Below are 22,819 nucleotides of genomic sequence, written 5' to 3'. Positions count from 1 at the left end.
CGCCCTGTGGAACGCCCTCCCATCAGAGGCCAGAGAGATAAACAACTACCTGACATTTAGAAAATACCTAAAGGCAGCCCTGTTTGGGGAAGTTTTTAATCTGTGATATTTGATGTATTTTAATGTTTGTTGGAAGCCACCCAGAGTGGCAGGGGAAGCCCAGCCAGATGAGCAGGGTGTAAATAATAAATATGTTATTATTATTGTTGTTGTTGTTATTATTATTATGTCCTTTTATTTAAAGTGCATTCCTGGGTTATTTTCTCTCTCTTTATTTGCTGGACTATATTTGCTGACACCTTTGGTAAAGGCTGTTCTCCAACTGGAGCGCTCGCAGGCCAGTGTTTATCAATTGTCAGTGTTTATACTACCTTTCTTTAGATTTGCCTTGAAAGAGTCTTTGAACCTCTTTTGTTGACCACCAGCATTGCACTTTCCATTTTAAAGTTTGGAATAGAGTAGTTGCTTTGGAAGACGATCATCAGGCATCCGCACAACATGACCAGTCCAACGAAGTTGATGTTGAAGAATCATTGCTTCGACACTGGTGATCTTTGCTTCTTCCAGTACACTGATATTAGTTCGCCTGTCTTCCCAAGTGATGTGTAAAAATTTTCGGAGACACCATTGATGGAATCTTTTGAGGAGTTTGAGATGGTGTTTATAAGTGGTCCATGTTTCACAAGCATATAGTAAGGTTGGCAGTACAGTAGCTTTGTAAACAAGCATTTTGGTTTCCCTGCAAATGTCCCGGTCCTCAAACACTGCACTTCAATCGGGAGAAAGCCGCACTTGCAGAGCTCAGGCGATGCTGGATTTTGGCATCAATGTTGGCCCTTGTGGCAAGGTAACTGCCTAGGTAGGAGAAGTGATTGACATTTTCCAATGTTACACCATTGAGTTAGATTTGTGGCGCTGCAGAGGGGTTATTTTGTACTTGTTGGTGCAGCACTTTGGTTTTTTGGATGTTGAGTGATAGGCCAAGCTTTTCGTAAGCTTCTGCAAAGATATTTAGGATGGTTTGGTGGTCATCCTCTGAGCGTGCACACACTACATTGTCATCAGCATACTGAAGCTCTATGATGGAAGTTACGGTAACCTTACTCTTCACTTTCAGCCTGCTCAGATTGAAGAGCTTTCCATCTCTGTTCGATATATGATTTCTACTCTGGTGGGAAGTTTCCCATTGACAAAGTGTAGGATCATGGCAATGAAAATAATGAATAGAGTCGGGGCAATAACACAACCCTGTTTAACACCTGCTCCCACTGTGAATGGTTCACTTTGAGAGCCATTGTTATCTGCGATTGTTTCTGTCATATGATCATGGAGGAGCCGAATGATGTTTACAAATTTATCTGGGCAGCCAATTTTCAGAAGGACAGTCCATAGGGCATTACGATTTGCAGTGTCAAAAGCCTTAGTCAAGTCAATAACCACCATATACAGGGTTGGTTTTGCTCTCTGCATTTTTCTTGAAGCTGTCAAGCAGTGAAAATCATGTCCACTGTTTCCCTAGAAGACTGAAAACCATTTTGGGATTCAGGAAGGGTCACCTCGGATATTGTTACGAGACGGTTTGCTAAGATCCTTGCAAGAATTTTGCCGGCCGCAGCTAATAGAGAGATGCCTCAGTAGTGTCCACAATCAGTTCTGTCACCTTTTTAAAAGAGATTGATAATTTTGGCGTCTCTGAAGTCTGCTGGGATTTCTTCTCTTTCCCAGATTTTTTCAATGAGCTTGTGAAGTTGTTGTGTAAGTTCAATTCCGCCCACTTTGAAGATTTCGGAAGGTATCCCGTCAGGTCCACTGGCTTTGTTGTTTTTCATCTGGTATTTAATAGCTGTACACAACTCTCCCAGATTTGGAGATGCTGCAAGCTCATCTCTAACTTGTTTTGTGGCATTTGTGAGAAGACCTCAGCAGCTACGGGGGAGCTGCAGTTAAGGAGATGTTGGTAATGTTCTTTCCAGGGCAGTGCAATAGCTTCTTTATCTTTTAGAAGTGTGTTACCGTCTGCTGAGCGTAGGGGGCATATGCCATGATTTATTGGCCCATAGATGGTCTTTGTGGCTTTGAAGAAACTCTGTGCATCATGAGTATCAGCTAAGTGCTGGATCTCTTGAGCTTTTCTTTTATCCACCAGGTGTTTTTTAGTTCTCTGGTTCTTCTTTGAACCTCAGCCTTAGCATTGGCACAGGGTTTTTTTTTCTTAGTGGCACAGTTTCTATCTCTTTGCCAGATCTGAAAGAGAACCAGTGTGGTGTAGTGGTTAAGAGCGGTAGACTCGTAATCTGGGGAACTGAGTTCGCGTCTCCGCTCCTCCACATGCAGCTGCTGGGTGGTGACCTTGGGCTAGTCACACTTCACGGAAGTCTCTCAGCCCCACTCACCTCACAGAGTGTTTGTTGTGGGGGAGGAAGGTAGGATCAATGTATCATATTTGGTGGGGGTGCAAAGAAATAAGACCTTTCTGGAATGAGGCCCATGAAGAAATAAAAAAGATTTATAAAAAGTCATTTTTAAAAAAGCCAGAAGCATATTTGCTGGGATTAGTTACAAATGAGATCCCCACAAATAAGAGAATTTGTGCTCATAGTGGCAAGAGTGCTCGTAGCGAGGAATTGTTGTAGTGGTTGTTTAGTCGTTAAGTCATGTCCGACTCTTCGTGACCCCATGGACCAGAGCACGCCAGGCACTCCTGTCTTCCACTGCCTCCCGCAGTTTGGTCAAACTCATGTTCGTAGCTTCGAGAACACTGTCCAACCATCTCGTCCTGTGTCGTCCCCTTCTCCTAGTGCCCTCCATCTTTCCCAACATCAGGGTCTTTTCCAGGGAGTCTTCTCTTCTCATGAGCTGGCCAAAGTATTGGAGCCTCGGCTTCAGGATCTGTCCTTCCAGTGAGCACTGAAGGCTGGCTTCCTTCAGAATGGATAGGTTTGATCTTCTTGCAGTCCATGGGACTCTCAAGCGTCTCCTCCAGCACCATAATTCAAAAGCATCAATTCTTCGGCGATCAGCCTTCTTTATGGTCCAGCTCTCACTTCCATACATCACTACTGGGAAAACCATAGCTTTAACTATATGGACCTTTGTAGGCAAGGTGATGTCTCTGTTTTTTAAGATGCTGTCTAGGTTTGTCATTGCTTTTCTCCCAAGAAGCAGGCGTCTTTTAATTTCGTGACTGCTGTCACCATCTGCAGTGATCATGGAGCCCAAGAAAGTGAAATCTCTCACTGCCTCCAGTTCTTCCCCTTCTATTTGCCAGGAGGTGATGGGACCAGTGGCCATGATCTTGGGGTTTTTTATGTTGAGCTTCAGACCATATTTTACACTCTCCTCTTTCACCCTCATTAAAAGGTTCTTTAATTCCTCCTCACTTTCTGCCATCAAGGTTGTGTCATCTGCATATCTGAGGTTGTTGATATTTCTTCTGGCAATCTTAATTTCAGTTTGGGATTCATCCAGTCCAGTCTTTCGCATGATGAATTCTGCATATAAGTTAAATAAGCAGGGAGACAATATACAGCCTTGTCGTACTCCTTTCCCTATTTTGAACCAATCAGTTGTTCCATATCCAGTTCTAACTGTAGCTTCTTGTCCCACATAGAGATTTCTCAGGAGACAGATGAGGTGATCAGGCACTCCCAATTCTTTAAGAACTTGCCATAGTTTGCTGTGGTCGACACAATCAAAGGCTTTTGCATAGTCAATGAAGCAGAAGTAGATGTTTTTCTGGAATTCTCTAGCTTTCTCCATAATCCAGCGCATGTTTGCTATTTGGTCTCTAGTTCCTCTGCCCCTTCGAAATCCAGCTTGCACTTCTGGGAGTTCTTGGTCCACATATTGCCTAAGCCTGCCTTGTAGAATTTTAAGCATAACCTTGCTAGCATGTGAAATGAGCGCAATTGTGCGGTAGTTGGAGCATTCTTTGGCACTGCCCTTCTTTGGAATTGGGATGTAGACTGATCTTCTCCAATCCTCTGACCATTGCTGAGTTTCCAAACTTGCTGGCATAATCGGTGTAGCACCTCAACAGCATCATCTTTTAAAATTTTAAATAGTTCAGCTGGAATATCATCACTTCCACTGGCCTTGTTATTAGCAGTGCTTTCTAAGGCCCATTTGACTTCACTCTCCAGGATGCTTGGCTCAAGGTCAGCAGCAACCACACTACCTGGGGTGTACGAGGCCTCCATATCTTTCTGGTATAATTCCTCTGTGTATTCTTGCCACCTCTTCTTGATGTCTTCTGCTTCTGTTAGGTCCTTACCACTTTTGTCCTTTATTATGGTAATCTTTGTACAAAATGTTCCTTTCATATCTCCAATTTTCTTGAACAGATCTCTGGTTTCCCCCATTCTATTGTTTTCCTCTATTTCTTTGCATTGCTCTTTTAAGAAGGCCGTCTTGCGAGGAATTGGAAAGGAAATAAAATACCAGCAATAATTGAATGGCAAAATAAGTTTATTGAATACACAGAAACAGCAAAATTGACAGAACTTATTAGAGGACAATCAAAACAAAGTCTATTAAAGAATTGGGAATGTTTAAAAATATATACAAAGAATCATAGAATCATAGAGTTGGAAGAGACCACAAGGGCCATCCAGTCCAACCCCCTGCCAAGCAGGAAACACCATCAAAGCATTCTTGACATATGCCTGTCAAGCCTCTGCTTAAAGACCTCCAAAGAAGGAGACTCCACCAGACTCCTTGGCAGCAAATTCCACTGTCGAACAGCTCTTACTGTCAGGAAGTTCTTCCTAATGTTTAGGTGGAATCTTCTTTCTTGTAGTTTAAATCCATTGCTCCGTGTCCGCTTCTCTGGAGCAGCAGAAAACAATCTTTCTCCCTCCTCTATATGACATCCTTTTATATATTTGAACATGGCTATCATATCACACCCCTTAACCTTCTCTTCTCCAGGCTAAACATACCCAGCTCCCTAAGCCGTTCCTCATAAGGCTTTGTTTCCAGGCCTTTGACCATTTTGGTTGCCCTCTTCTGGACACGTTCCAGCTTGTTTGTATCCTTCTTGAACTGTGGTGCCCAGAACCGGACACAGTACTCCAGGTGAGGTCTGACCAGAGCAGAATACAGTGGTACTATTACTTCCCTTGATCTAGATGCTATACTCCTATTGATGCAGCCCAGAATTGCATTGGCTTTTTTAGCTGCTGCATCACACTGCTGACTCATGTCAAGTTTGTGGTCTACCAATACTCCTAGATCCTTTTCACATGTACTGCTCTCAAGCCAGGTTTCACCCATCCTGTATTTGTGCCTTTCATTTTTTTTTTTTTTTTGCCCAAGTGTAGTACTTTACATTTCTCCTTGTTAAAATTCATCTTGTTTGCTTTGGCCCAGTTGTCTAATCTGTTCAGGTCATTTTGAAGTGTGATCCTGTCCTCTGGGGTGTTAGCCACCCCTCCCAATTTGGTGTCGTCTGCAAACTTGCTCAGGATGCCCTCAAGCCCATCACCCAAGTCATTGATAAAGATGTTGAATAAGACTGGGCCCAAGACAGAACCCTGTGGCACCCCACTAGTCACTACTCTCCAGGATGAGGAGGAGCCATTGATGAGCACCCTTTGGGTTCGGTCAGTAAGCCAGTTACAAATCCACTGAATGGTAGCATTGTCTAGCCCGCATTTTACCAGCTTCTTTACAAGAATAGCATGGGGCACCTTGTCAAAGGCCTTGCTGAAATCAAGATAGGCTACATCCACAGCATTCCCTTCATCTACCAGGCTTGTAATTCTGTCAAAAAATGAGATCAGATTAGTCTGACATGACTTATTTTTCAGAAACCCATGCTGACTTTTAGTGATCACAGAGTTTCTTTCTAGGTGCTCACAGACTGTTTGCTTAATGATCTGCTCTAGAATCTTTCCTGGTATTGATGTCAGGCTGACTGGGCGGTAATTGTTTGGGTCCTCTCTTTTCCCCTTTTTGAAAATAGGGACAACATTTGCCCTCCTCCAGCCTGCTGGAACTTCGCCTGTTCTCCAGGAATTTTCAAAGATTATTCCCAGTGGTTCTGAAATCACCTCTGCCAGTTCTTTTAATACTCTTGGATGTAGTTCATCTGGCCCTGGAGACTTGAATACATCTAAACTAGCCAAGGATTCTTGTACTACCTCCTTACTTATTCTGGGCTGTGTTTCCCCTGTTGAATCATCTGCTCCATATTCTTCAGGCTGGGCATTGTTTTCTTTTTTGGAGAAGACTGAGGCAAAGAAGGCATTGAGGAGTTCTGCCCATTCTCTGTCCCCTGTCTGCATTTCACCATCTTCTCCTCTAAGTGACCCCACTGTTTCCTTGTTCTTCCTTTTGCTACGGACATACCCATAAAAGCCCTTTTTGTTGCTTTTAACCTCTCTGGCGAGCCTGAGTTCATTCTGTGCTTTAGCTTTTCTGACTTTGTCTCTACACGTGCTGGCTATATGTTTGAATTCCTCTCTGGTGATTTCCCCCCTTTTCCATTTTTTGTACATATCCTTTTTAAATCTTAACTCAGTTAAAAGTTCTTTAGATAGCCACCCTGGCTTCTTTAGGTACCTTCCATGTTTCCATCTCATTGGTATTGCCTGAAGTTGTGCTTTTAATATCTCCTTTTTAACAAACTCCCAACCATCATGAACTCCCTTCCCTTTTAGTATTACTGTCCATGGGATTTCACCCAGCGTTTCCCTAAGTTTTCTGAAGTCGGCTTTCTTAAAGTCTAGATTTGAGTCTTAGTATGCTTGGTTGTTCCTTTCCGCTGAATAATAAACTCCAGAAGAGCATGACCACTCCCACCTAATGATCCTGCCACTTCTACCCCACAATGAAATTGTCTGCAAGGCCAGTGAGGAATCTGTTCGACCTTATGCTCTTGGCTGAGTTTGACATCCAACAAATATCAGGATAGTTGAAACATTGTTCAGAGACAGAAATAATGGTATATGTATGGTAAAGCTTGTAAGGGGGGGGAATAAAACAAAATAAACATAAAATATATTATAAAATAAAGTACAGTATAACAACACAACAAAAAAGACAACATATGTATAATCAAAGTCCAGCATAGATGGAAGCAAGTCGCATTTTAGTTTAATATATGTTAAATTGGATTATTTGTTTATGATAAGGTGGTGGGTGGGATAGGGGGAAGGTTTGGTGTAATATCTTTTTATGTAATTTTTTATATTTGTATATGTCTTTACTGAGGTTTAGGGACCCAGGTGGTGCTGTGGCTTAAACCACAGTGTCTAGGGCTTGCTGATCAGAAGGTCGGTGGTTCGAATCCCTGCCACAGGGTGAGCTCCTGTTGTTCGGTCCCAGCTCCTGCCCACCTAGCAGTTCGAAAGCACATCAAAGTGCAAGTAGATAAATAGGGACCGCTCCGGCGGGAAGGTAAACGGCGTTTCCATGCGCTGCTCTGGTTCGCCAGAAGCAGCTTTGCATGCTGGCCACATGACCCGGATACTGTCTACGGACAAACGCCGGCTTCCTCGGCCTATAGAGCGAGATGAGAGCTGCAACCCCAGAGTCGATCACAACTGGACCTGATGGTCAGGGGCCCCTTTACCTTTACCTTACTGAGGTTTATTTGTACTTATTTGTAATTTTTCTTTTGGTATCTGTATTAAATTTGATGAAAAAGGAAAAAGGAAAAACAAAAGAAAACAAATCTGTATTTTCTAATTTGATCCAATCCCGGAACCAAGTAACCCAGCCCACTTCTTAATAAAGTTTAAAATCTGGGAGAATCCTCCTCTGTCTTTATGGCTGTATTTTATATTTTATCCTTGGGTCCTTCCCTTTCCAGATGAATTTTGAAATATCTTTTTGCCATTTTGGAAAGCGGAATTGTCTGGAATACAAACAACATTTTTGGCAATGCGTTCATCTTGATTGCCACAATTCTTCCTAAGAATGATAAATTCATCCTACTCCATATTTCCAGATTGTACCTTTTTATTCCATTCTAGATTTTTGTTCATAATTATCTTTATAAATATCAATTGAAATGACTTCCAATGGAGATACCCACCAAAGAGTGGGGGGCTCTTTTCAAGTTTGTCTAGATCACAGAGCACCAATTGGTGGAAGAGTGTGATAGATAGGTTGGAATCAGGTGGGTTTAAGTTGCTGTAACGGCTGATCATTCAATCCAATTGAAACAACAGGCAAACTTAATAGGCTGTATAATAACAATTGCAGAGGAAAGAAAGTCCACCTGCGTCCTGCCCCACGGCCTGGCGGAGCAGCTCCGTCTTGGGGGAAAGGCCAGCTGGATCCTCTGGGGCACAGCAGGAGAGGCGACCCCGTGGGCCCGAGGCCTTGGAGGGCTTTCAAGGGGCAAATCAGCCCCTTCCAGCTGCCCTTCTTGCCAGGCCCCTCCCTGGCTTCCATCCGCCCAGACCTGGAGTCCAAGGACACAGGTGACACCGGGTCCAAACACCTCCTGAAATGGCCTGGATTTCAAGGTCGAACTTCAGGCCTTTTCACTTTCCATTGACTTATGCGGGCCGTTTCCTTTCTTTCTTGCAGGATGTCGTTTATTTGGAGAAAATTCAAAAACCGAAACAAAATCTATCCTGCCCAGGAGGGGCGGCAGCGGCAGCAACAACAGCCACAGCCGCAGCGCCAGCAGGAGGGGCAGCAGCGGCAGCAACAACAGCCGCAGCCGCAGCGCCAGCAGGAGGGGCAGCAGCGGCAGCAACAACAGCCGCAGCCGCAGCGCCAGCAGGAGGGGCAGCAGCGGCAGCAACAACAGCAGCACCCGCAGCGCAAGCAGGAGGGGCAGCAGCGGCGGCAACAACAGCAGCAGCGCCAGCAGCAGCAGCAGCAGTACCAGCAGGAGGGGCAGCAGCGCCAGCAACAGCAGCAGGAGGGGCAGCAGTGCCAGCAGGAGGGGCAGCAGCTGCAGCAACAGCAGCAGGAGGGGCAGCAATGCCAGCAGGAGGGGCAGCAGCTGCAGCAAGAGCAGCAGCAGCAGCAAGAGCAGCAGCAGCAGGAGGAGGAGCAGCAGCTGCAGGAGGAGCAGCAGCAGCAGCAGGAGGGGCAGCAACGGCAGCAGGAGGGGCAGCAGCGGCGGCAGCAGCAGGAGGGGCAGTGCCCGTCCACACTGGCATTGCCTTCAACATCGGCAGCAGAGGCTCCTACCGGTAGGAAAGCCGAGACCTCTGGGCCAGCATTGCCAGGTGAGTAGACAGAACCAGATCCCTTTTGGGTTCCCCTTGGCAATGCCTCCATCCTACGAGGCCAGGGTCTCTCTTGGTCCCCCCCCCTCTTTTTTTGGGGAAATATATTTATTAATTTTATAAAAAGAACAAAAACAGTCAATTCACATTAATAATCCACCCATACAAAATAGTTCATCAACACATAAAAAGAAACACAAAAACAAACAACAACAGCAAAAATGCAAGAAAGACAAAAGAAGAAGAAAAGAATATTACTCTTAACTTTTTCATTGCATTGTGGACCCTCATTGGGTCCCTATTAAAATTAACCTTTCAGCAGTTTTCACAATATTTTAAACCTCTTATTACAATTCTCTCTATACCTTTCAATTCAATACCAATCTACAAACCCCCAATTTATATTATTAACATCCAAACAATTAATTCATATCTCTAAAAAAATTCCAATATCTAATCTTGCTATTATTTCTCCCCTTAGCTTATACTTTTTACCAACAATGATTCACAATTTATAATATTACCACTTCTCTCATAATACCTTTAAACAAACTAAAAATAATTTCATCCCCCCCCTCTCCTGGATCTAGATTTCCCAGGTGGCTCAGCGAATTCCGTAATTCATTCCAGTCTCGGACCTTTCCAATCAATCCGTCCTAACATCAAGCATTTAAATTTTTTAACCCACTCCCACCCTTTCCCCAGACTTTTTAAAGACAGCTTTGCTGTTTCTTCCCTTTTCCACCTGTTTCCCAACATCCTCCACCTCCCTTCCCATTTTCCCAGAGTGTACATTGCCCTCCCTCTCTCACTAGGAGAGCAACAATATCCTCTGGTTCTCCCTCGAGGCGCCCTTGGTCCACTTCTGAATCCTGTTCCCACATCTCACACTTGTGGAGCATTCCAATCTTCTTCCTCCTCTTCTTTGCAACACTCTCTTGCCCCCCCCCTCCTTTGGAAGAGGCGTGTCACATGGAGCAGGGACTTCCGGGTGGCTGACCCTGTTCTGCGTTGCTGGGGGTTGGACTAGGTGACCCCACAGGTCCCTTCAGGCGCTACAGTTCTATGATCCCTGTTCACATGTGGCATGCACCCACTCATTGCAACAGTCGAGAAGCCCCCTGACAAAGAACTGGCCCTCTTTTTTCGTGTAGAAGACGAGGTTTTTTATCCCCCAAATGGGGGTTCCTCTTCTACATGGGTAGTGCTGAGGGGGGACGGGCGGCGGTTGGTTGTAACCGCCAGGAGGAGATTTCCAGCGGTGATTTGTCTGCTGTTTCTTGGCTGTTGTCGATGGGCTGTTGCTGTGGCAATGGGGCAGACGATAGGTGACTTGGTTGATGCATGAGATTGGTTTGCGGGTGAGCGGTTAATGGCTACCCCCCCCCCCAGAAAAAGCTCAACAACTCTGGGCAAATACACGGGAAAATATGGTACCTTTCCCTCTCGGCCGCTTCATTTACTCACCTCTCTCTCTCTCTCTCTCTCTCTTTCTCAAGAACTCTCAGATGAAAACTTCGAGTATTTGTGGGCGGGGAAGAAGATGCCGGAAGAGATGATGGGTGAGAGGGAAATTTTGGACACCATCCTCCAACACCTCCGGCAACCTCCCCAGGTGTGTGTGATTCAAATCACTAGTCAGTAAGACTTGATTTTACATTCTTGCTTAATATTTACAACCAGATGAAGGTTTCATTTTGGGAATAATAAATTTTCAGAGTAGTTTTTACAGTTATACCAAAAATTTCCCAGTACGTTTCTGAGCACAATTCAAAGTGTTGGTGCTGACCTTTAAAGCCCTAAACGGCCTCAGTCCAGTATACCTGAAGGAGCGTCTCCACCCCCATCGTTCTGCCCGGACACTGAGGTCCAGCACCGAGGGCCTTTTGGCGGTTCCCTCGCTGCGAGAAGCCAAGTTACATGGAACCCGGCAGAGGGCCTTCTCAGTAGTGGCACCCGCCTTGTGGAACGCCCTCCCACCAGATGTCAAAGAGAAAAACAACTACCAGACTTTTGGAGGACATCTGAAGGCAGCCCTGTTTAGGGAAGCTTTTAATGTTTAATAGATTATTGTATTTTAATATTTCTGTTGGAAGCAGCCCGGAGTGCCTGGGGAAGCCCAGCCGGATGGGTGGGGTATAAATAATAAATTATTATTTAAATTATTATTTCTGCTTTAGTTATACTGTTAGAAATGCATAGACAGATAATCATGAAATTATTGTGAGGTTTAATAAGTTAACTGTGTATATTTGGGCAACTTTTCTGCTATACTTTATTGGAAGGAGATGAACAATCATTTCCTTAATAACAATTTAAACAATTTATTTAACTAAAACAATAAGATTATAGCATATGTATTCATGTTTGTTAACTGATGTGGTTAAACATTTTTTTAAAAAAAATAGACGGAATTTTGTTGTTGTTGTTGTTGTTGTTGTTTAGTTGTTTAGTCGTGTCTGACTCTTCGTGACGCCATGGACCATAGCACGCCAGGCACTCCTGTCTTCCACTGCCTCCCGCAGTTTGGTCAAACTCATGTTCGTAGCTTCGAGAACACTGTCCAACCATCTCGTCCTCTGTCGTCCCCTTCTCCTTGTGCCCTCCATCTTTCCCAACATCAGGGTCTTTTCCAAGGATTCTTCTCTTCTCATGAGGTGGCCAAAGTATTGGAGCCTCAGCTTCACGATCTGTCCTTCCAGGGAGCACTCAAGGCTGATTTCCTTAAGAATGGATAGATTTGATCTTCTTGCAGTCCATTGGACTCTCAAGAGTCTCCTCCAGCACCATAATTCAAAAGCATCAATTCTTCGGCGATCAGCCTTCTTTATGGTCCAGCTCTCACTTCCATACATCACTACTGGGAAAACCATAGCTTTAACTATACGGACCTTTGTCAGCAAGGTGATGTCTCTGCTTTTTAAGATGCTGTCTAGGTTTGTCATTGCTTTTCTCCCAAGAAGCAGGCGTCTTTTAATTTCGTGACTGCTGTCACCATCTGCAGTGATCAAGGAGCCCAAGAAAGTAAAATCTCTCACTGCCTCCATTTCTTCCCCTTCTATTTGCCAGGAGGTGATGGGACCAGTGGCCATGATCTTGGGTTTTTTGATGTTGAGCTTCAGACCATATTTTGCGCTCTCCTCTTTCACCCTCATTAAAAGGTTCTTTAATTCCTCCTCACTTTCTGCCATCAAGGTTGTGTCATCTGCATATCTGAGGTTGTTGATATTTCTTCCGGCAATCTTAATTCCGGCTTGGGATTCATCTAGTCCAGCCTTTCGCATGATGAATTCTGCATATAAGTTGAATAAGCAGGGAGACTGTAATGGTCGGTGGCTCTCACTTGCCCGTCCCAGCCAATCTCCTGACTTGAGCAGCTTGTGGGAAACACACAACTCGGCGCTTCTCTTGTGAGCCGTAGTCAAAATTTCCCAGTAGTTTGCTACCACCACCCTTTCTCACTTGCACCTGGCCAGAGAGTCTAAAAGGGATAGCTCTCCGCCTTGTTACAAGGTTGCAAGCCTCTGACTACTCTTAGTAGAGCAGGCAGAAATTCAACTGGTTCGGTTTCTTTACTCAAACCCAGGCACACTCACTTGTGCAGCCCAACACTCAGTATGCGACCAAATGGTCAAGGGACCGGACTAGTTGCCCCACCCTGAACAATACTCAAGGTCCAAACCAAAACATACCTTTTCAAGGCTTTATTAAAAAGTGTAAAACATACAAGTTAAAAATAGCAGTGCACATTTCTTGTGAGGTTACAGAGATAGCAAATAATAAACATAAGCATACAAATTGCTCTAACTAAAGGATACATACGGTTACGCAGATATATCTTGTTGTAAAGCTTTCAGAAGGCGCAGCCCGCAGGCCCCCCTTCTCTTCTCACAGCTTCATACTGGCAGAAGCTCTGGCAAAATTGCAAGTGGCAAAATGCGAAGTTCTAATGCTAGAACTCCCAAGTTATGGGGAAAGGGTCAGGTGGGGTTCCGTTTTCCCACCAATGGAAATAAGGCTCCAATTAGCAATTTACCAATGATGGCAGGTGTAACCCATTTGTCTTGATTTGTCCTTTATTACGGTAATCTTTGTACGAAATGTTCCTTTCATATCTCCAATTTTCTTGAACAGATCTCTGGTTTTCCCCATTCTGTTGTTTTCCTCTATTTCTTTGCATTGCTCATTTAAAAAGACCCTCTTGTCTCTCCTTGCTATTTTTTGGAAATCTGCATTCAGTTTCCTGTATCTTTCCCTATCTCCCTTGCATTTTGCTTGCCTCCTCTCCTCCGCTATTTGTAATGCCTCGTTGGACAGCCATTTTGCTTTCTTGCATTTCCTTTTCCTTGGGATGGTTTTCGTTGCTGCCTCCTGTATAATGTTACGAGCCTCCATCCATAGTTCTTCCGGCACTCTGTCCACCAAATCTAAATCCTTAAACCTGTTCCTCGCTTCCACTGTGTATTCATAAGGGATTTGATTTAGATTGTATCTTACTGGCCCAGTGGTTTTTCCTACTTTCTTCAGTTTAAGCTGGAATTTTGCTATAAGAAGCTGATGATCTGAGTTACAGTCAGCTCCAGGTGTTTGCCCTGCTTCATTTTGAACTCCAAGGCCAAACTTGCCAGTTGTTCCTTTTATCTCTTGATTCCCTACTTTAGCATTCCAATCCCCTGTAATGAGAAGAACATCCTTCTTTGGTGTCATTTCTAGAAGGTGTTGTAAGTCTTCATAGAATTGGTCAATTTCACTTTCTTCAGCACCGGTAGTTGGTGCATAAACTTGGATTACTGTGATGTTAAAAGGTCTGCCTTGGATTCGTATTGAGATCATTCTGTCATTTTTGAGATTGCATCCCATTACAGCTTTCGCCACTCTTTTGTTGACTATAAGGGCCACTCCATTTCTTTTACGGGATTCTTGCCCACAGTAGTAGATATGATAGTCACCCGAACTGAATTCACCCATTCCCTTCCATTTTAGTTCACTGATGCCCAGGATGTCAATATTTATTCTTGCCATCTCATTTTTCACCACATCCAGCTTACCATTATCCACGGTTCTTACATTCCAGGTTCCTATGCAATACTTTTCTTTACAGCATCGGACTTTCCTTTCGCTTCCAGGCATATCCGCAACTGAGCGACCTTTCAGCTTTGGCCCAGCCGCTTCATCAGCTCTGAATCTACTTGTACTTGTCCTCCGCTCTTCCTCAGTAGCATGTTGGACGCCTTCCGACCTGAGGGGCTCATCTTCCAGCGTCATAACTTTTATATGCCTGTTGTCTTTGTCCATGGAGTTTTCTTGGCAGGGATACTGGAGTGGCTTGCCAGTTCCTTCTCCAGGTGGATCACGTTTAGTCAAAACTCTCCACTATGACCTGTCCATCTTGGGTGGCCCTGCATGGCATAGCTCATAGCTTCTCTGAGTTATTCAAGCCCCTTCGCCGCGACAAGGTATTGATCCATGAAGGGGAGACTGAATTTTAGCACATATGAAAAACTTAAAACAAATCCTTATTTCCCAGTGAATAGCCTTTGGACTATAATGCAACTTAAACAGAAAACTATCTTTCGAAAGATTTTTCCTCCAAAAGCATGTTATTATAGAAATCCAATTTATTGTTGTTGTTTTATAAAAAAAATCCGATTTAAATCAAAGAAATCTGATTTTTTTTATCATTAATTTTTATTCACCCTGGTCTGATGTTACGCAGCGTGAACCAGGATCCCCCAACCTGGTGCCATCTAAATGTTCTGGACCATATGCTGGCTGGGGCTGGTGAGAGCATGTAGAAGGGTTCAAGTTGAGGGGAACTGCCATGAACTATCACAGGGATAGGCAAACTCGGCCCTCCAGCTGTTTGGGGACTACAAGTCCCATCATCCCTAGCTAATAGGACAAGTGGTCAGGAATGATGGGCATTGTAGTCCCAAAACAGCTGGAGGGCCGAGTTTGCCTCTGCCTGAACTGTCGGGAGCCCGACAGTTCAGGCTCTCAAGAGCAGTTTCTTTGCCAGGCATGTGAGGCATGTGCATTTGGCAGAGCACGCAAGCAAATACTTTAGGCAACAGAAAAATGAATCAATCAGAAGACTGGGGGTGGTCTTTTTTCTGTTTGTCATTATGGTATGTATTTTGGTGCTTTTATATTGTGAACCGTCCTGTGATCTTTGGAAGAAGGGCAGTACAGGAATTTAATAAAGAATAGGAATAGCCACAATGCCTAGGTTCTGTCGGTTCATGGCAGGAAACAAAGTGCTTTAAATGAATGGGGTGTTTCTCAGTCCAGAGGCTTTATTCCATCTTGTTTGGAGTGTTACTAATCTATAATGAAAAGGTTTTCAAGAATACCTTTTAAAAAAAACCCAGAGGCCTTTTTGTTTGAAATAGTTGGAGATGAGATCCCCCCAAAAGATGGTATATTCTTTTTGTATGCCACAACTGCAGCTAGATTATTAATAGCTAAATCTTGGAAATCTCAAGAAATACCCACCATTGATGACTGGCAGATGAAGATGATGGACTATATGGAACTTGCCAAGATGACCGGAAGGATCCGCGACCAGAAGGAGGAGACGGTCAAAGAAGACTGGAAGAAATTTAGAGACTATTTAAAGAAATAGTGCAAGATCTAATTAATCTTTAAGGAAGCAGTGTATAGGCTTTAGGCAATATAACAGAAATTGTATTTAGGTTAGAAAGATAAGACTTCCGCTCGTGCTCGTCAGGAGTTATGGCTGACCCGTACCATCATCCCCGACCTCCATGGGGAATTTGGCGGCTGCTAGGGGAGTAAAGCAGTCTCCCCACCCTCCCGGGTTTGATGGGAGGGGCTGCTGGCCCGCGGATGCCCCCTAACCCACCCCAATCTTTCGGGGCACATGTAGAGACAAAGCACATGTAGAGACAAAGTCAGAAAAGCTAAAGCACAGAATGAACTCAGGCTTGCTAGAGAGGTTAAAAGCAACAAAAGGGGCTTTTATGGGTATGTCCGTAGCAAAAGGAAGAACAAGGAAACAGTGGGGTCACTTAGAGGAGAAGATGGTGAAATGCAAACAGGGGGCAGAGAAAGGGCTTGTTGTTGTTTAGTCGTTTAGTCGTGTCCGACTCTTCGTGACCCCATGGACCATAGCACGCCAGGCACTCCTGTCTTGCACTGCCTCCCGCAGTTTGGTCAAACTCATGTTCGTAGCTTCGAGAACACTGTCCAACCATCTTGTCCTCTGTCGTCCCCTTCTCCTAGTGCCCTCAATCTTCCCCAACATCAGGGTCTTTTCCAAGGATTCTTCTCTTCTCATGAGGTGGCCAAAGTATTGGAGCCTCAGCTTAACGATCTGTCCTTCCAGGGAGCACTCAGGGCTGATTTCCTTAAGAATGGATAGGTTTGATCTTCTTGCAGTCCATGGGACTCTCAAGAGTCTCCTCCAGCACCATAGACAACAGGCATATGGTGCTGGAGAGAAAGGGCAGAACTCCTCAATGCCTTCTTTGCCTCAGTCTTCTCCAAAAATGAAAACAATGCCCGACCTGAAGAATATGGAGCAGATGATTCAGCAGGGGAAGCACAGCCCAGAATAAGTAAGGAGGTAGTACAAGAATACTTGGCTAGTTTAGTATTCAAGTCTCCAGGGCCAGATGAACTACATCCAAGAGAATTAAAAGAACTGGCAGAGGTGATTACAGAACCACTGGCAATAATCTTTGAAAATTCCTGGAGAACGGGAAGTTCCAGCAGACTGGAGGAGGGCAAATGTTGTCCCTATTTTCAAAAAGGGGAAAAGAGAGGACCCAAACAATTACCGCCCAGTCAGCCTGACATCAATACCAGGAAAGATTCTAGAGCAGATCATTAAGCAAACGGTCTGTGAGCACCTAGAAAGAAACTCTGTGATCACTAAAAGTCAGCATGGGTTTCTGAAAAATAAGTCATGTCAGACGAATCTGATCTCATTTTTTTGACAGAATTACAAGCCTGGTAGATGAAGGGAATGCTGTGGATGTAGCCTATCTTGATTTTAGCAAGGCCTTTGACAAGGTGCCCCACGATATTCTTGTAAAGAAGCTGGTAAAATGCGGGCTAGACAATGCTACCATTCAGTGGATTTGTAACTGGCTTACTGACCGAACCCAAAGGGTGCTCATCAATGGCTCCTCCTCATCCTGGAGAGTAGTGACTAGTGGGGTGCCACAGGGTTCTGTCTTGGGCCCAGTCTTATTTAACATCTTTATCAATGACTTGGATGATGGGCTTGAGGGCATCCTGAGCAAGTTTGCAGACTACACCAAATTGGGAGGGGTGGCTAATACCCCAGAGGACAGGATCACACTTCAAAATGACCTTAACAGATTAGACAACTGGGCCAAAGCAAACAAGATGAATTTTAACAAGGAGAAATGTAAAGTACTACACTTGGGCAAAAAAAATGAGAGGCACATTTACAGGATGGGAGACACCTGGCTTGAGAGCAGTACATGTGAAAAGGATCTGGGAGTCTTGGTAGACCACAAACTTGACATGAGTCAGCAGTGTGATGCAGCAGCTAAAAAAGCCAATGCAATTCTGGGCTGCATGAATACGAGCAGGGCCGTCTTAAGCACCTTTGGCGCCCTGGCGCCATGGTGCGATGGATCCCTCCGCCGCCCACCGCCGCCCACCGCCGCCCCGTTTTCCAGCGCGACGGGCGGGCGGGCGGGCTCAGCGTGCAGCGTGGTCATCAAGGACACTGCTGCGCAACGGGCGGGCGGGCTTGCTGCGCGGCGGAGCGGCCGGCGGATGGGCAGCGCAGCTGCGTGGCGCCCCCTGGCGGGCCAGCGCCGTGGCACCCTGCGCCACCCAGCCTGGCCGTAGAGCCAGCCCTGAATAGGAATATAACATCTAGATCAAGGGAAGGAATAGTACCACTGTATTCTGCTCTGGTCAGACCTCACCTGGAGTACTGTGTCCAGTTCTGGGCACCACAGTTCAAGAAGGATATTGACAAGCTGGAACGTGTCCAGAAGAGGGCAACCAAAATGGTCAAAGGCCTGGAAACGATGCCTTATGATGAGGAACGGCTTAGGGAGCTGGGTATGTTTAGCCTGGAGAAGAGAAGGTTAAGGGGTGATATGATAGCCATGTTCAAATATATAAGAGGATGTCATATAGAGGAGGGAGAAAGACTGTTTTCTGTTGCTCCAGAGAAGCGGACACGGAGCAATGGATTTAAACTACAAGAAAAAAGATTCCACCTAAACATTAGGAAGAACTTCCTGACAGTAAGAGCTGTTCGGCAGTGGAATTTGCTACCAAGGAGTGTGGTGGAGTCTCCTCCTTTGGAGGTCTTTGACAGGCATATGTCAATAATGCTTTGAATGCTTTGAGGCTTGACAGGCATATGTGAAGAATGCTTTGATGGTGTTTCCTGCTTGGCAGGGGGTTGGACTGGATGGCCCTTGTGGTCTCTTCCAACTCTATGATTCTATGATTCTATGGGGGGGGGCTGGGCCGAGCACCCATGGGGGCCAGAACTCCTGGAGGCCACCCTGTTTGAGCGCAAGTTCCATGATTTAAGAGAAATAATTGGATTTAAATTCATGGACATGCTTCAAAAGACGGGGGGGAAGATACTGCCAGGAATTCCAGCTGCTGAGTGATAAGAGAATCGAGGGAATACCACATCAAGGAAAAAAGAATGATTTGGACGGAACGAAAAGGGAGGAGAACTTTTTATTTTCTATACCTTAAGATGTACTTAACACCTTCCGTGACGGACAGTCCTAAATATTTGGAACAAATGAGAAATTAGGATGTTTATCTCAAAAGCTGCGACAAAAGAGGAGGTAATAACTAGAGGAATCCCCAGACTTTGAAGCATGGGAAGTCAAAAAAGTTATGATTTGGCATAATATTTGGTTTAATTGATATGTAATTGTATAATCTGAAATAATTGATGTGATATAATTGGTTTGTAATTGGAAAATTTAATAAATGGTTTTTGTTTTGTTTTTAAAAAAAGGAAAATATGATTAAAGAAATTCTTTTTTGAAATGTATGGTTTTAGAAGAGGAACCTGCTGAATGTTAAAAAATGGACAATGTAGCTCAGAGGGGGAGAATGAGGCAAGTCCCTATATATTGAAAAGGAGAATGTAAGGAATGGTAAAATTATAGGTGTTAATTTTTTTGCTGTTTTTTTCTTTTCTTTTGTTTGTTTGTTTGCTTGTTTTTCTCTTTTGTTACTAGTGCATAAAATCAATAAAAATTATTACTTAAAAAAGGAGTGTTACTTAAAAAAAAAGAATTGATTGCAATAGATTTTACTCCAAATGATTTTTGCAAGAAGTCTGTTTCTAGGCATGTGGGGTTTTTTTTAGAGAAGATAAGTGGCAAATAAATGGCAACTGTTCTCTAGGCAATAAACATGACCATTTTCTTCTGCCTTGTCCCAGGTTACACCTGCCTCCAGCCTCAGAGCTGCTGTCCCTGCACAGCAGAAGACATCCCAGGCTGGATATAACAGGGTAAGTCCTGAGTATTGTAGATGATGATGTTTAGCCTAACTTCTCCTCTTTCCTGATTATTTGAATTAACTATGTCCCCACCCCCCATGGCACCGCCTGCCCCTCCTTCTGCTCCCTTTGGAGATTTGGGCCTGAATGTTGTTGTTGTTTAGTCGTTTAGTTGTGTCCGACTCTTCATGACCCCATGGACCAGAGCACGCCAGGCACTCCTGTCTTCCACTGCCTCCCGCAGTTTGGTCAAACTCATGTTCGTAGCTTCGAGAACACTGTCCAACCATCTCGTCCTCTGTCGTCCCCTTCTCCTAGTGCCCTCCATCTTTCCCAACATCAGGGTCTTTTCCAGGTAGTCTTCTCTTCTCATGAGGTGGCCAAAGTCTTGGAGTCTCAGCTTCAGGATCCGTCCTTCCAGTGAGCACTCAGGGCCGATTTCCTTCAGAATGAAGAGGTTTGGTCTTCTTGCAGTCCATGGGACTCTCAAGAGTCTCCTCCAGCACCATAATTCAAAAGCATCAATTCTTCGGCGATCAGCCTTCTTTATGGTCCAGCTCTCACTTCCATACATCACTACTGGGAAAACCATAGCTTTAACAATAAGGACCTTTGTCGGCAAGGTGATGTCTCTGCTTTTTAAGATGCTGTCTAGGTTTGTCATTGCATTTCTCCCAAGAAGCAGGCGTCTTTTAATTTCGTGACTGTTGTCACCATCTGCAGTGATCAAGGAGCCCAAGAAAGTAAAATCTCTCACTGCCTCCATTTCTTCCCCTTCTATTTGCCAGGAGGTCATGGGACCAGTGGCCATGATCTTGGTTTTTTTGATGTTGAGCTTCAGACCATATTTTGCGCTCTCCTCTTTCACCCTCATTAAAAGGTTCTTTAATTCCTCCTCGCTTTCTGCCATCAAGGTTGTGTCATCTGCATATCTGAGGTTGTTGATATTTCTTCCGGCAATCTTAATTTCAGTTTGGGATTCATCCAGTCCAGTCTTTCGCATGATGAATTCTGCATATAAGTTAAATAAGCAGGGAGACAATATACAGCCTTGTCGTACTCCTTTCCCAATTTTGAACCAATCAGTTGTTTTGTATCAAGTTCTAACTGTAGCTTCTTGTCCCACATAGAGATTTCTCAGGAGACAGATGAGGTGATCAGGCACTCCCATTTCTTTAAGAACTTGCCATAGTTTGCTGTGGTCGACACAGCCAAAGGCTTTTGCATAGTCAATGAAGCAGAAGTAGATGTTTTTCTGGAACTCTCTAGCTTTCTCCATAATCCAGCGCATGTTTGCAATTTGGTCTCTGGTTCCTCTGCCCCTTCGAAATCCAGCTTGCACTTCTGGGAGTTCTCGGTCCACATACTGCCTAAGCCTGCCTTGTAGAATTTTAAGCATAACCTTGCTAGCGTGTGAAATGAGCGCAATTGTGCGGTAGTTGGAGCATTCTTTGGCACTGCCCTTCTTTGGAATTGGGATGTAGACTGATCTTCTCCAATCTTCTGGCCATTGCTGAGTTTTCCAAACTTGCTGGCATATTGGGTGTAGCACCTTAACAGCATCATCTTTTAAAATTTTAAATAGTTCAGCTGGAATATCTTCACTTCCACTGGCCTTGTTATTAGCAGTGCGTTCTAAGGCCCATTTGACTTCACTCTCCAAGATGTCTGGCTCAAGGTCAGCAACCACACTACCTGGGGTGTACGAGACCTCCATATCTTTCTGGTATAATTCCTCTGTGTATTCTTGCCACCTCTTCTTGATGTCTTCTGCTTCTGTTAGGTCCTTACCACTTTTGTCCTTTATTATGGCTGATCAAATTCAAAATCTTTGCCGTATATGCGACAGTATTCATGTGCTTGGTCTTCAGTTGCCAACCTGTGTTTTTTACCTTTAAATTTAGAGGAAAGTCCTTCTGGAAATTCCCATCTGAATCTTAGGTTGGCTTTTTTCAGACCATTTGTTATGAACTGGTATCTGTGATGTTGTTGCCTTACGATTGGGGGGTTTCCTTGTACATAGTCACTTGAGACCCATCATCCGAGAGACTGCTTTCATAGCTTTTCTGCAGGATAGCATCTTTAATTTTCTTAGAAGTAAATGTTACCACCAAGCAGTTTGCAGCCTGACCTCTTTCTCGTGATCTATTAGATCGAATGCTGTAACTCTCTATTGATTCCATCAAAAATTCCTGACTCTCCCCCATCTAGTCTGCCAATGTCTTGGCTATGTACCGTACATAGCTGCCAAGTTTTCACTTTTCTCGCGAGGAAGCCTATTCAGCATAAGGGAAAATCCCTGTAAAAAAGGGATAACTTGGCAGCTATGGTACTGTACGTTGTAAAATCCTGTTCTCCCTCCTTTTCTGGCAAATCTCTTATTCTAAGGACATTGGATTTTTGTCTCATATCAAGCAGAGCAAGCTCCACTCATGTTTGTAGCTTCAAGAACACTGTCCAACCATCTCGTCCTCTGTTCTCCCGTTCTCCTTGTGCCCTCCATCTTTCCCAACATCAGGGTCTTTTCCAGGGAGTCTTCTCTTCTCATGAGGTGGCCAAAGTATTGGAGCTTCAGCTTCAGGATCTGTCCTTCCAGTGAGCACTCAAGGCTGATTTCCTTAAGACTGGATAGTTTTGATCTGGATAGGTTTGCAGGGGAAACACAGCCCAAAATAAGTAAGGAGGTAGTACAAGAATACTTGGCTAGTTTAGTATTCAAGTCTCCAGGGCCAGATGAACTACATCCAAGAGTATTAAAAGAACTGGCAGAGGTGATTTCAGAACCACTGGGAATGTTGTTGTTGTTTAGTCGTTTAGTCGTGTCCGACTCTTCGTGACCCCATGGACCATAGCACGCCAGGCACTCCTGTCTTGCACTGCCTCCCGCAATTTGGTCAAACTCATGTTCGTAGCTTCGAGAACACTGTCCAACCATCTTGTCCTCTGTCGTCCCCTTCTCCTAGTGCCCTCAATCTTTCCCAACATCAGGGTCTTTTCCAAGGATTCTTCTCTTCTCATGAGGTGGCCAAAGTATTGGAGCCTGAGCTTCACGATCTGTCCTTCCAGGGAGCACTCAGGGCTGATTTCCTTAAGAATGGATAGGTTTGATCTTCTTGCAGTCCATGGGACTCTCAAG

The 22,819-nt window shown here is 44.5% G+C and overlaps 1 protein-coding gene across 1 annotated transcript in view; it reads left to right on the top strand.

The window, feature by feature from the left end:
- The window catches only part of LOC148685812 (maestro heat-like repeat family member 5), a 50,938-nt gene that overhangs the window by 7,373 nt on the left and 20,746 nt on the right, over positions 1-22,819 (top strand). Inside the window, exons 2-3 of the mRNA XM_088669669.1 lie at positions 9,144-9,194; positions 10,694-10,809. Coding sequence (XP_088525795.1) covers positions 9,144-9,194; positions 10,694-10,809 — 167 coding nt within the window. The remainder of the gene's footprint in view (positions 1-9,143; positions 9,195-10,693; positions 10,810-22,819) is intronic.

This window comes from Zootoca vivipara, chromosome 5 (genome assembly GCF_965207765.1).
Source record: "Zootoca vivipara chromosome 5, rZooViv2.hap1.1, whole genome shotgun sequence".
NCBI classification, from domain to species: domain Eukaryota; kingdom Metazoa; phylum Chordata; class Lepidosauria; order Squamata; family Lacertidae; genus Zootoca; species Zootoca vivipara.
This window is presented reverse-complemented; position numbering and strand designations above follow the sequence as displayed.